Consider the following 14,142-nt stretch of genomic DNA (forward strand, 5'->3'; position numbering starts at 1 on the left):
AACATCATAGATATGATCTTAGAAACTCTCCCCGCATCTCTTGATACCTCCAAGATGAACTACTTCATAAACAAGCTAGAGTACACTGTTACCAAGCTTATGAAGGGACTTCACACTGCTGTAGGTCTCACTAAGAGAAAGAGGAATCAAGGAGAGGCACATGCTACTGAGCAAAAAGCCTCCGCCTCTGGAACTAAGAACAGACCTTACAAAGCCGATAAGAAGAAATGTACTGCCTATCTCAAAGCAAAGGAACATAGTATTGTACTAGTTACCATAGCATGCTTAGCAGCTGATAATGTATCAACGTGGATTCTTGACTCCGCTGCTACTAACCATATTTGTTGTTCCTTGAATGGTTTCAAGAAAACCAAAAGCTTAGAGGAATGCGAGTTCTGTTTCAAATGGGGTGATGGGAGCCTGGTGTCGGCGAAGGCTGTGGGATCCGTGACGCTGTCTTTTGAAGACCGCACTTTAAACTTGAATAATGTTTATTTTGTTCCTACCTTTGGGAAGAACTTAATATCCGTTGCTCGTCTTCGTGAGCAAGATTATTGTTTAAAGTTCATTAAGAATGGAATTCGTATTTCATTTCCTGATAATTCTTTTGTCACTGATGCATGTATGAAGAATGCTCTTTTTTACATCTATCCCACTGAACCTTCTCTTTTAGACACCGAAATAGATAACGATCTAATTAGGGAGCCAAAGAGGATTAAACTTTCTGAATCCTCCGATCTAACAAAATCAACATACCTCTGGCACTTAAGACTTGGTCATATCAGTCTAGATAGGATTAAGAGACTTGTGAGGGATGGTCCACTCCAAGCCTCTGCAATAGGTTCACTACCTACTTGTGAATCCTGCATAGAAGGAAAAATGACTAAGCGACCTTTCTCCGATAAGGGTCGAAGAGCCACTGAGTTGCTGGAACTAATACATTATGATGTATGTGGTCCGCTCAACCAACAGGCACGTGGAGGATACGAATACTTCGTTACCTTCACTGATGATTACTCAAGATATGGGTTTGTCTATTTGCTTATACACAAATCCGAGACCTTTAACGTATTTAAGGTCTTTAGGGCTTTAGTGGAAAAGCAAACTGGCAAAGTGATCAAAACCCTTCGATCTGATCGAGGTGGTAAGTATATGTCTGGAGAGTTCGATGACTTTCTTAAAGAAGAAGGTATCGCTTCTCAGCTTACCGCACCTGGCACACCTCAACAAAACGGAGTGTCAGAGAGAAGAAACCGAACTCTTATGGAGATGGTTAGATCGATGATGAGTTACTCATCACTCCCGCTTTCCTTTTGGGGATATGCCCTTGAAACAGCCGCCTATATTCTGAACCAAGTTCCGTCCAAAACGGTTCATGGTACTCCTTATGAACGATGGACTGGCCGTAAAGTGAATCTTGGCCGCATCCGAATTTGGGGTTGCCCTGCACACGTGCTGAGGCAAAAGACTAGCAAGTTGGCTAGTAGGTCAGAATTGTGCCTGTTTGTAGGATATCCGAAGGAAACCAAAGGTTTTACTTTCTATAGTCCCGAGGACGATAAGACTTTCGTTAGCACGAATGCTCGTTTCCTTGAGGAGGACTTTATGAAGGATACGAAACCTAGAAGCAAAATTGTGCTTGAAGAAAAGTTGGGTGAGGAAGCTTCTACCTCATCTGTAAGAACTGTTCTTACCCCAACTGAAACACAACCTAACTCATCAGAATCTCGTCAAGTAGTACTTAGACGTAGTGGGAGGGCTACTCAAAAGCCTGACAGGTACATGTCTTATGGAGACTCTCTCGTAGCCGTCTCGGACATGGATGACCCTGTTTCCTATAGCCAAGCGATGGCTTGTTCTGAATCAAACCTTTGGCTTGACGCCATGAAAGTTGAAATGCACTCGATGTATGTCAACAAAGTCTGGAAACTTGTAGACCTTCCTGAAGGGATTAAACCCGTAGGGTGTAAGTGGATATACAAGAAGAAAAGGGGTCCTGATGGGAACGTCGAGACGTTCAAAGCACGACTTGTGGCGAAGGGTTATACCCAACAAGAAGGGATTGACTATGAAGAAACCTTCTCGCCAGTCGCGATGCTTAAATCCATCCGCATACTCCTATCCATAGCTGCAGCTCTCGACTATGAGATCCGGCAAATGGATGTCAAGACAGCCATTCTGAATGGCAATCTTGACGAGCGCATTTACATGGCTCAACCAGACGGTTTCGTGGATAAAGGTCAAGAGACCAAGGTTTGTGAGTTGCTTAAATCCATTTATGGACTAAAGCAAGCATCTAGGTCATGGAATATTAGATTCGATGAAACTGTAAAGAGCTTCGGCTTTGAACAGTCAATAGATGAGCCTTGTGTTTACAAGTTAATACACGAAGGCAAAATTGTGTTTCTGGTACTATATGTCGATGATATACTACTCATTGGTAATGACGTGGGTAAGTTATCTGAGGTTAAGGTCTGGCTAGCAAAGCAATTCGATATGAAGGATCTAGGAGAAGCCGCGTACATTCTGGGAATCCAAATCTTTCGAGATAGGAAAAACCGGACCCTGTCACTCTCTCAAGCATATTACATTGATAAGGTGATGGATCGCTTCTCGATGCAAGACTGCAAGAAGGGCCAAACACCCTTTAGGCATGGAGTTTCACTCTCTAAGGACCAGTCTCCCCAGACTGCACAAGAGATTGAAGACATGAGGAAAATTCCTTACTCCTCTGCCGTAGGAAGCCTCATGTATGATATGCTTTACGCTAGACCTGACATCTGTTTCGCCGTTGGCGTAGTTAGCCGTTTCCAATCCAACCCTGGACCCGAGCACTGGATTGCTGTTAAGCATGTTCTTAAGTATCTTCGAAGAACTAGGAACTTGATGCTTACATACTCAGGTACTGACCTGACTATGACGGGATATACCGACTCCGATTTTCAAGCGGATAAGGATTCCAGGAAATCCACTTCGGGATCTGTGTTCATCCTTAATGGTGGAGCTGTTGTGTGGAGAAGTATTAAGCAATCTTGCATTGCTGACTCCAAAATGGAAGCAGAATATGTGGCTGCTTGTGAAGCATCCAAAGAGGCTGTATGGCTTAGAAAATTCCTTAAGTATTTGGAAGTTGTTCCAAACGTCGACGAGCCCATGACCCTTTACTGTGATAATAGTGGGGCTGTCGCTAACTCAAAGGAACCTAGAAGCCATAAGCGCTCTAAGCATATTGAGAGGAAATACCATTTGATTCGAGAGATCGCGCAACGCGGAGACGTGGAGGTGAAGTAGATCTCTGGCAGATCCATTCACCAAGGCCCTAGCGAACATGGTCTTCGACCAACATCGAGAGGGATTAGGCATGAAGGACTCTACACACCTTCTTTGAGTCAAGTGGGAGTTTGTTGTCAATGGTGCCCACAAGAAGAGTTGTAGTCTTTATTTTGTACATTTGATGTAATAAAGTCTCATGAAGACTCTTGCTTGTAATTGCCTATTCATTCATTAATAAAGTTGAAACGTTCATTCATTCTTTCTTTGTTTGAAGCTTTATGATAAAACCTTAGTCTTTTAGTCCATAAACAAACTTAACAACTTACGAAGAGACAAATGTAGATTTGCATGAACAAACTCTTCGTAGTTTGCTTAAAACGATATATTCGCAATCTTAGGGTCAGAGGACTATTGACCTCAGTATGATTGTTAGAAGAATCTATGATGTCTGGTTATGAGGCATTGAGAGTTGGGGACTCTATAGTTCTTCTAGGTATCTTCCGAAGGTACTGAATTGACCAGTGCACTTCTAGAGACAATATAAGAACAAACCATTTAACCTCTTATGTCTCGAAGTCACTATGTATGAATTGCATCATGCTTACCTTAATCCTGAAATGAGACATGCCATTTCACACCTTAGTATTCTCATTTGAGAAAGTCAAAGTTCGGACTCACTATGTGATTCCGAACAAGGCCTATTGGTGAAGTACTAAGTTGTGAGTCTGTCATGAGTAACTTTGTGAAGTTCTCATAGATATGGAATTCATGTACAAGATTGCTGAAATGCAATGTATGTCACCTCATGCTTTGTTCCTTGGAGTGTGAATAAATGAACTGGCCAGTGTCCAAATTGAGTCCTGACTCTTTTGGATGAAACAATGTGACTTGTTAGCTCCTCGTCAATACATTGTTTCTAACTTATTCACAAGCGACAAAGGAGTTGAGGAAATAACAGCTAGAAGGGTAAAATGGTAATTTAGTAAATCCCGACTAGCTGATGACATTCATGAAGGGTAAACATAGATAATATTTAGTGGATCAGCTCATTATAATTAGGTCGAATTCTTGAGTAGAAAACAAATTCATTTGAACCGAGAGATTTTCAGTGTCAGCTCTTTAGTGGAGTCAGTTGGCATTAAGCTAAACTTGGAAAAGGTTTGTGAACTTTTGAGTCCAAGTGTTTAGTTCAAGCTTTGTTCATTTGGGTCCATGAGGTCACTCTCACGAATCACATCGATAGGAATAGTTAAACTGGAAGCTAAGTCAAAACAAGAACGAAAATAGTCAAAAGGGTATTTTTGTCTTTTGAGACAAAGGATGAAATGAATGTCAATAAATTTTTTGACAAGTTCATTTGATGACTTAATTTCACTCGGCCATGACTTGATCATTGGGCCTTGTGAATTAATTTCATTTCATAAGAATTTTATTGAAAATTCTTAATGGGCTTTTCTCATGTTGTCATGAACAAATGAAGAAGCTTCTAGAAGCTCCTTCTAGATGAGAATGGGCGCCCAAATACCTAAGAGAAAGAGAGTTTATTTTGTGCATAAATGTATTTAGATACTTGCCAAAAGAAAAAGAGGAAACAAATTTCCTCCAAGAGGAAAGTGGGAATCGGCCAAGTGAGAGACAAGGCAAGGCCTTGAACAAAATAGGAAACAAATCAAGGCTTCTAGAAGCCTTGAGTTGGCCGAGTGTCTCAAAGGGAAAAAAGAGGAAATTTCTCATGAATATGTGATATTCTATAGAAGAGGAAACTACCTTATTGAAGGTGATACCTCTCCTATAAATAGGAGCCTCATTTCCTCACATTTCATTCATCCAAGTTTAAGAGATTGAGAGACTCTCTCTCTAGAACTTGGCCGAAAATCCTCTCTCTCTCTCTGTAGTTTATTTTCGATTTTTTCTTGTCTTGGCACCTAGGTCCTCACTGGACCTAGTGTTTAGCTCTGCGACTTCGAGACTTGTTCTTAAGTCGTAGTGTTTAAAAGTGCCCACTCACTGATTCCTTCTTTTCGAGTGATTTAGTGATAGAAACTTTCGTGGTTGCTCGAGGTGCCGAGGAAAGAAAGAGAGACGTGCTGCGAGGGGAGACGAGCGTTGCAAACTTTCCACAAGCTTCTTCAAAGTTCAAGCTTCAAGAAAGGTTAGTAAACTTCTAGCTCATATTGGTTTTTAATTACATGTACTTGCACTTGTCTAGGTTAGTAAAAACTGTTTTACTTGTAAAAGAAAATTTTTAAAATTCCGCCGCTTACCGAAGCGTTAATTATTTTCTCAAACCCTAGATCGATTCCAATAGTATTTATAGGAGGAGGATTACCTTCAAATGGTAGTTTCCTCTTTTCTATAGAACATCACATATTCATGAGCAAAAAGGACTAAAGACTATAGTTTATCATAAAGCTTCAAACAGACAAGGAAGAATGAATGAACGTTTCAACTTTTATTAATAATTCAGTTGTTAGAAGCAAGAGTCTTCGTGAGACTTTATTACATCAAATGTACATAAGTAAAGACTACTACTCTTCTTGTGGGCACCGTTGACAGCATATACACCTGACACAAGCAATCAAGATCATATATAGAACATAGAGCCTTTTACTTCAACACCAAGCAATCAAGAAAGTTGTGAAGATCACACAGAGAACAATATGGACCATGATGATAATAACAATGACACCACTCAAACTGATCAAGTAATCCAACAGCCCACAAGTTGAAGACCACGTAGAACAAAGACCTTGGTTAACTATCTTAAGGACTATCATTATAGACTATTGTGGAAAAATCTGATTGTCATGTTTCATCTCTACATCACATTTTCAATGTTCTAACATATGATACTATATGTACTTCGTATCATGATTTTTTCACTTTAGTATCATCTCATCCAGAGCCACAATATTTCCATCAAGCAGCTCATCATGTACATTGGAGAAAGGCAATGGAAGAGGAGCTGAAAGTTATGTAGGATAACAACACATGGATTATTGTACACCTACCTGCAAATAAGAAGCCAATTGGATGTCGTTAGATCTATACCAACAAATTCAATTCGGATGACTCTCTTGCTAGGCACAAAGCAAGATTAGTTGCAAAAGGGTAACCAGAAGGAAGGAGTGGATTTTATCAACACCTTATCGTCGGTGGCAAAGCTGGTTACAGTCAAATTACTGCTAGCTCTTGCAGCTTCACATAAATGGCATCTCACTCAGCTAGACATCAACAATGTCTTCCTTAATGGAGACTTGTAAAGTAAGATTTTTTTGTAATATCGTTCCGTATATCTTTAGTAAGATTAAACAAGTTTCCTTGAAGCGAGTATTGTTGCAAGTAGAGGTCTCTCGAGAGCATGAAATAGCCCATAAATTTATAAAATTAATATTTTAAGGTCAAGTGAAGATTTTGGAATGGAACTGAGAAGTTTTGAGATTGAGTCGAACGAATTTTATATCCCAAAAAGAGATTTCGGTGATTTATCGAGTTAAATAAATTCTCCGCGGAGTGTGAATTAATTCTGAGACACCTTAAATATGCTTTATTAATTCTAATCGGAAAATGAATTTCCAATTTTATTTCATTATTTAATTCATTTACGTATGGAAGAAATAATTAGTTTTGAAAAGATAAAGGATTTTCTTGCAACAAAATAAAGGTTATTGTGGAGGAAACTAGGAGGGGCAAAGACATTAGGAGTAAGTTGCAATTTTTTGGTCTTATCCTCTCCTCCACGTCCTAGTATTTCACTTAACTGTGTTGAATATTTGCCCTTATCCTCATTCATGCGGTATCAAATAAAGAAAAAGAGAAAGAAAAGAGCTTTGAACGTTCTTGAGCGATTTCGAGAGAGAGAGAGAGAGAGAGAGAGAGAGAGAGAGAGAGAGAGACGCACAAGGGAGATAGAGGCCAGAGTTTTTGTGTGGTAATGTCTCATCTTCTTTGTTCTTCTTCAAAGTCTCGTCTGAAGGTTGTGAGTTTAATAAACATAAAGTAGCTTAGTATGGTTCAAGTTTAATCGAAAAACAAGTTAGGTCGATTAGTTGAGAATTAAACTAAGATTGGTTTAGTTAGAATTAAATCAAGAACTTAGAAACCCACCTAATCTAATTATCACGTCAATTCTAGGAAATGTTTTGTTTCCTTTTCGTTTTTTCTTTTGGGAATTGGTTCTAAATTGTGCTTTGTCGACTAATAGTTAGACATCGAGTGCTCATTATCTCTGTCTTTCTTATTTACTTCTCTTTTTCGAAGGAAGCTATGACTACGTCATTGGCATTGTAGATTCATTTTGGTAGCATTAGAACTGCTATGCGTCATCACGCTTATTGCGTTTTCTATTTGCATGGTTTGAACGTCACATGGATATCTGACATATAGTCGTTTTCAATACTAGATAGAATCTCACTTGCCGAGTCTCGCGACTCATAGATTATGATCCTATGTAATGCAAATAAGGGAAAAACCGTCTTTCAGCATAACGGAAACCTGTGGAGCCAGGAGCGTGTTCCTCAACCTCTTGGGTATAGTGTATTAGTGTTTCGTAAACCAGAGACAAGCGTCTTTTGATAACGTTTTATATAAATCTTGTCTCAAACCTTATTATCTATTTCCGCGTACCCTGTAAATTTATATACAGAGTATATCCTAGATGCATGAACGCAGTTATACTTTGATCCCTATAAGACCTAATTGCATGTGTTACAAATCGAAATTTTTTTCCATAGTTTTATGAACTACCTTTATCGAGTTGCAGATATTAAATACAAGTTATCTTTCAAAGTGTTTTGCATTGTGTTAAAGCTTCGTGGTCGTGGTTCTCGGGTAAGTTTCCGCTCGCAGGTCGTGACTAGACTTGTTTGAAGAAGTATACATGGATTTGCCTCTTGGTTATCAGCCTCAGGGGGAGCATAGTGCAACCATGTCTAAAACAAAGCTCATGTGCAGATTACACAAATCCATTTATAGATTAAAACAAGCCTCTGGGCAATGGAACCTGGAGGTTTACAAGTGCAATTTTCTCAATTGGTTTCTCTCAGTCCACATCTGACTATCATTGTTCACAAAAGGGAGTAGAAGTAGTTTTGTAGCCGTACTAGTTTATATTGATGACATCATCCTAGCAGATCTATGGAAACAATCAATGAAGTCAAAGTCTTTTTGAGCTCTATTTTCAGGCTCAAGGAAAGTCTTCTTAAGGACTTGTGCTCAGTTTAAGACAATATCTACTGCAACTCTTGGTGGATTATGGCTTTTTGGAGGCTAAGCCAATTCACACTCCTATGAATTCAAGGCACACCCTTACAACAAATAGTGAGAGCCTTTGCTAGACATCAAGGATTATAGGAGTTCGATTGGAAGGCTCTTGTACTTGACCATTATGCATCCTGACATCATATATGTAGTACATGCTCTTAGTCAGCTTCTGCATGCTCCAAGAGATGCTCATCTTCAGGCATCTCATCATTTGCTTTGGCATATCAAATCAAGTCCAGGATTTGGTCTGTTTTTCTCTGCTCAATCCTCTATAAAAATTAGGTGTTTTCCATATGTAGATCATGCTACTTGTCCAAACACAAGATAATCTGTGGCTGGGTTTTGTACGTTCATTGGAGATTCATTAGTCCCAAGGAAATCGAAGAAGCAGACGACTGTTTCGCGCTCTTCAGCAAAAGCGGAATGCATGGCGTTAGCTTCAACCACAAGGGAGATCATTTGGCTCCATCAGCTTCTTCGAGATTTCAAGATTGAGTCTTCTTCTTCCACAATGCTCTTTTGTGACAATAAGGTGGCAGTTCACATTGTTTCAAATTCTTTGTTTCAGGAGCGCACAAAGCATTTGGAGATTGATTTGCATTTTGTTCAAAAGCACTTGAATGTAGGGACTATCAAGCCATTGCCTCTTCGGAGTCATCATCAACTTGCATATATGTTTACGAAGCCTTTGCTGGCGCCATGATTAAGATTGGATTTATGCAAGCTCTACCTCAAGGATTTATTCAGTATTGCTTGAGGGGGAGTATTGAGGAAGAAGAAGACGCATCTCGTTTAGTTGCTGATGTGTTAAGTGTATGCACGCGTTTTGTTTCTATTGGCGTACTTTTTCACTCTTTCTTTAGGTTCAAATTGAGTTCTATGATCTTAGGTTGAAGGAAAAACTAAACACCCAAACACTCTCGTAAAAGAATAGTCAATAACTGATCTATATAATAATTCAGAAGGAGTTCTATTATCTAGCAGAGGTGTTGATGTTCTATTGATAAAGTAAACAAAAGTAAAAACACATTTGCTTTGAGAAATTTCATTTTCTAGACCTAAAAGTGATGGAAATATCTTCATTAGACCCGTTAATTAAAAAATATCCAAAATTGGACTTTTGTACCAATTTTGGACAAAAATACCCTCAATTCAAAATAAACCTCATATCTCTTCTCACTTTTTCTCCTTCATCTTCTCACTTCACTCTCACTTCACTTTTTCTCTCACATTCAAAATAAACCCTCATAAACCCCATATCTCTCTCATTTCTCTTCTCACTTCACTCACTTTCTCTCACTTCACTCACTTTCTCTCACTTCTCTCACCTCCGACGCCCACTTCCGACGCCGACCTCACCACCTCCGACGCCGACGTCATCACCTCCGACGCCCACTACCCGACCCGACCAATACTCTCCAAAATGGTTAAAAAGGTATGTTTTTTAAAGGTTTTTTCATGGTTGTTTAGTGTAGCATAGATAATAAATAAGATTAGTGTGGTTTTTTCATGGTTTTTTCATGGTTTTCATGGTTTTTTCATGGTTTTCATGTTGCTGGAAATTTTTTTTTTTTTTAAATGTTGATGGATCCCGTCGGATCCCATCGGAATCGGTCGGGATCCGACCGAATCCGATGGGATCCGACGGGATCCGATGAAAATGGTTAGGGGCTGCTGGATTTTTTTTTTTTTAAAATTTTGATGGATCCCGTCGGATCCCATCAGATTCGGTCGGGATCCGACCGAATCCGATGGGATCCGACGGGATCCGATGAAAATGGTTAGGGTAGCTGGAATTTTTTTTTTTTTAAATTTTTGATGGATCCCGTCGGATCCCATCAGATTCGGTCGGGATCCGACCGAATCCGATGGGATCCGACGGGATCCGACCGTCTCCGATGGGATTGGGTCCCGTCGGTTTGAAATGTTTTTTTTTTTTTTTTAAATCTTTAGAGAATGTAGTTATGTTTTTTGTTGGATTGTTTTGAATGATATTTAGTTGTATTAGATGTGTTTTGAATGATATTTAATTGTGTTTTTAGTTGTGTTTTGAATCATATCTAATTTTAGTTGTGTTTTGAATGATATTTGTTTTCATATTTTAGTTATGTTTTTTGTTGGATTGTTTTGAATGATATTTAGTTGTATTAGTTGTGTTTTGAATGATATTTAATTGTGTTTTTAGTTGTGTTTTGAATCATATTTAATTTTAGTTGTGTTTTGAATGATATTTGTTTTGTTTTTATAATATATTAGTGATTAAACTTGTTATAACTCGTGTTTTAGGAGAATTTGACGTTGCTATGTGAGAGTAATTTTCCGGGTCGAATCACGTATAGTGGTTCGGGAATGTTGAAGCTTGTGAAAGAAAAATTCACAGCTCTGGATCTACTTCCAAGGATAGCAGAGACTCCGTTCGCTCAATTCTTTGAGGCGACGATGTTAAATTTCTCTTCAGTACTCTTACACTCTCTGCTTCTTCGAAAGGTGGAGTCCACGAAAAGGGGTGAGATTCACTTCGGTATCGGAAATAAACGCGTGAGATTCGGTAAACTCGAATACGCGTTGATCACCGGATTCAGTATGGAAGACGGTCCGACGGCGGAGGAGCAGAACGAGCGAAGAAGTAATAGGCTCGTGACCGATCACTTAAACGGCGTGCGAAACGCCAAGTTCGAAGTCTTGACGAACGCGTTCAAGACATGTCAAGATCCGGAGGACGCGTACAAGCTTGGATTGTGCGTGTTTGTCATTGGATATCTCCTCGGAGTAGAACACAACCGAGTCATTAACGACAAGTATCTCTACATGGTTGAGGACTTGCCATTCTTCTATTCTCTGCCGTGGGGGAACATCACGTGGACAGAGACGTTCTCCGCCCTCTCTGTGGACATGAAACGCTACTGTCTAAAACAAAAGGACAAATCCGCCAACGAGAACATTCTTCAGAAGGAGGCAAAGTATTCCTTACCGGGGAATTTGCACGCCGTGCAATATTGGGCGTTCGAGGCTATTCCGGAGATTGGTCAGCAGTTCGGGAATAATATCGGTGTTCGAGTACCGAGGATGCTTTCGTGGTCAAGCGTTCGAGTGGTGACACGCAAGGACGTCGAGAAGGTTTTCCTTAAAAAAACGGTAATTTATAATTTATATCTTTTATACATAATTTATACACTTATCTAGATGTTAAGTACTTACATTTTTTTTCCTCTTGTAGCTCGGTGTTCTTCAGATGTTGAGACCAAGGACCGGTGAGCGTGAGTTCTTTCAGCAACTAGAAACGCAACTCAGTCAATCGCTCTATCCGACTGAAGACGAAAACGTGGTTGAGCCACGTAATATCGAGGAAGAGATTGATTTAGTACAATCAATCGCGAAAGAAGCCGACGGACTCAGAGAATCGGAAAAGGACGAAGAGGAGAACTTGTGGAGTGATGAAGACGATGATGATGATCATGTTTCAGATACACCGCGAGAACCTCGTCAGGTAAATTCTATTTAGTAATTACTAGTTTTAGAGTAGTTATTAGTTTCAATCATGTGAAGTAGTTATTAGTTTCAATCATTTCAGCCCACACTTCGCGCACCTCTCAGTCGTCCCGATCATCCCAGTCGTCCCGATCATCCCACTCGTCCCGATCGTCCCGCTCGTCCCGATCGTCCGGCTCGTCCCGATCATCTCCCTATGTGGTCTTTGACGGAGGATATGTGGAATAATATGATCGAGACTCAGAATCAACTTCTAAAATCTAATAATGAACTTCGAAAATCTCAGAGTCAGTTGGTACGATCTCAGGCAACCGTCTTGAGGGCTCTAAGTACAAACGGTCGGAGGCTAGAGAGAATGAGGCGATCTCAGGTTAGTTTTTTTTATTTTTTAAATAAATTAGTCATTTCTATAAAAATTTAGTTTCTTATTCAGTATTTTGTGTCATCAACTTACAGCTTGACATGTTCGAGAAGATAAACTACATTTTCTCGGACGTGACGGGTTTATGTCCCGGGCCGTTACCAACTACACAAGCATGTAAACCTCGTCCACCTCAACCTAGTCCTCCGGCCCCTCCTAATCCTCCGGCCCCTCCTAGTCCTCCTGCCCCTCCTAGTCCTCGTTCACATGCGGCGTCACAGCCGTCGTCTTCGCATCCCTCGTGTACGACGAGGAAGCCGGTTTCACCTAGTAAAAAACGTCTCCGGCGGAACGATGCATCAGATAAGACGCTCCCGTTGTCCACCCTAGCACAGAAGAAGGCGAAAGAGAAGGTACGAACACCATCTCAAAAGCGTATTCGAAAAGATACTTTCTCCGCCGATTTCACGGATCCGACGCGGCCGAAGTATGGAACAAATAAGCGGGTGTCTCCGTTCAAACCATTGAAGGAGCCAATACTTAAAGATTGGGAAGCCGTCGTGAAGTGGAGTAAAACGCGAAAACTTGATGGTCATTTTATGCCGAGGATTTATGTGAAGATCGCTAGCGTGGAAGAAAATTTTTTCAAGCTCCTTCTCGAGAACGGAAAATGGCTAGACGACACGGTATGTATAACTACTTTACGTTTAATATGTTTTTTCATCTAAAAGTTAATATTATGACTTAAATATATTTGTTAATCCAAATACGTTGACAGCATATTGATGCTATTATACATATGCTACGGAGACGCCAACGACAATATGACGGGTATCGTCAAGACGTCTGCATCATGGATACCCAATGGGTCCAACATGTATATGGGCGTTATACGAAAGAACAAGAGTTCAAGAAGATTGCCGACGAAACAGGCAATGAGGCGGAGATCGTAGACTGGGATCAACGACTCGTGTTTGATCCTATGACTGGATACAGGAACTCTCAAGTCTTGCCGTGGAATTGTGCCGTGGAGATTTTGTTCGTCGTGAACTTCAAACAGATGCATTGGTTCACGTTCCGAGTCGACCTCAAAGAGCTGACCATAACCGTCTTGGACTGCCAAAATGATATTGTGAAGATGAGAGAACATGCCAACAACTTCAGAACGATGATGGATGTTAGTAAACTTTAAAATTTATAGTAAATCATATATTTATTTTCTTACATTCTCATGTTAACGTAGGATTGGTGTCAAGCGATATCGAAGGTTATGGCAATGTCGAGATTATTCAACGAGCATCCGAAGGCGGAGCGAGAGCTAGATGGCGGGGAAATTCGACTTCCACCGTTCGGATGGGTAGTTGACGATACCATCCCACAATGTGTGACAAGGTATGTAAAAAAAATTATGAAGTTTTATTTAAGAGTTATTGTGTATAACATTTTTTATTTTGTCTTTCAGTGGTGATTGTGGGATGTTCGCAATCAAATACATGGAGCATATCCTTGTCAACGCCAGTTTTGATACACTACGAAGCGAGAACATGAAGACGTTCAGGAAGAAATGGTCTACGGACCTATTTTTCCAATTAGAAGAGCGATGATATTTATTAATTAATAGGATATCTCTATTTTTATTTCATTAAATATTTTTGATATTTCTACTTTGATGACATTAAATATATTGGATATATTTAGTTTCATTTTATGTTATAGTTTCATGTCATTAAATTTATATTTAATTATTTTAAAGTAAT

General features: G+C 39.8%; 2 protein-coding genes across 2 annotated transcripts; both read left to right on the forward strand.

Annotated features, from left to right (window-relative positions):
- Positions 1 to 9,958: 9,958 nt before the first annotated feature.
- LOC149389978 (uncharacterized) lies at positions 9,959 to 12,252 on the forward strand. Its single transcript, XM_089622783.1, has 4 exons — positions 9,959 to 9,970; positions 10,822 to 11,670; positions 11,753 to 12,022; positions 12,130 to 12,252. The coding sequence occupies exons 1-4, from the start codon at positions 9,959 to 9,961 to the stop codon at positions 12,250 to 12,252; spliced, it is 1,254 nt and encodes a 417-aa protein (XP_089478909.1).
- A 701-nt stretch (positions 12,253 to 12,953) lies between these two features.
- LOC149389979 (uncharacterized) lies at positions 12,954 to 13,989 on the forward strand. The gene is made up of 4 exons (XM_089622784.1): positions 12,954 to 13,071; positions 13,164 to 13,562; positions 13,629 to 13,777; positions 13,848 to 13,989. The coding sequence occupies exons 1-4, from the start codon at positions 12,985 to 12,987 to the stop codon at positions 13,987 to 13,989; spliced, it is 777 nt and encodes a 258-aa protein (XP_089478910.1). The 5' UTR covers positions 12,954 to 12,984.
- The last annotated feature ends 153 nt before the right edge of the window (positions 13,990 to 14,142 follow it).

This window comes from Urtica dioica, chromosome 8 (genome assembly GCF_054948205.1).
Source record: "Urtica dioica subsp. dioica isolate 48M chromosome 8, U.dioica_male_clone48M_v1_H2, whole genome shotgun sequence".
NCBI lineage: Eukaryota > Viridiplantae > Streptophyta > Magnoliopsida > Rosales > Urticaceae > Urtica > Urtica dioica.

Bases quoted from the DNA above. Each gene is read 5' to 3' on its own strand.
- LOC149389979 (XM_089622784.1), top strand. From the start codon at position 12,985: ATGCCGAGGATTTATGTGAAGATCGCTAGCGTGGAAGAAAATTTTTTC. The intron at 13,072-13,163 runs GTATGTATAACT...ATACGTTGACAG, and splicing joins GAAAATGGCTAGACGACACG to CATATTGATGCTATTATACA. The intron at 13,778-13,847 runs GTATGTAAAAAA...TTTGTCTTTCAG, and splicing joins ATCCCACAATGTGTGACAAG to TGGTGATTGTGGGATGTTCG.
- LOC149389978 (XM_089622783.1), top strand. The intron at 11,671-11,752 runs GTAATTTATAAT...TTCCTCTTGTAG, and splicing joins AGGTTTTCCTTAAAAAAACG to CTCGGTGTTCTTCAGATGTT. The intron at 12,023-12,129 runs GTAAATTCTATT...CGCACCTCTCAG, and splicing joins CACCGCGAGAACCTCGTCAG to TCGTCCCGATCATCCCAGTC.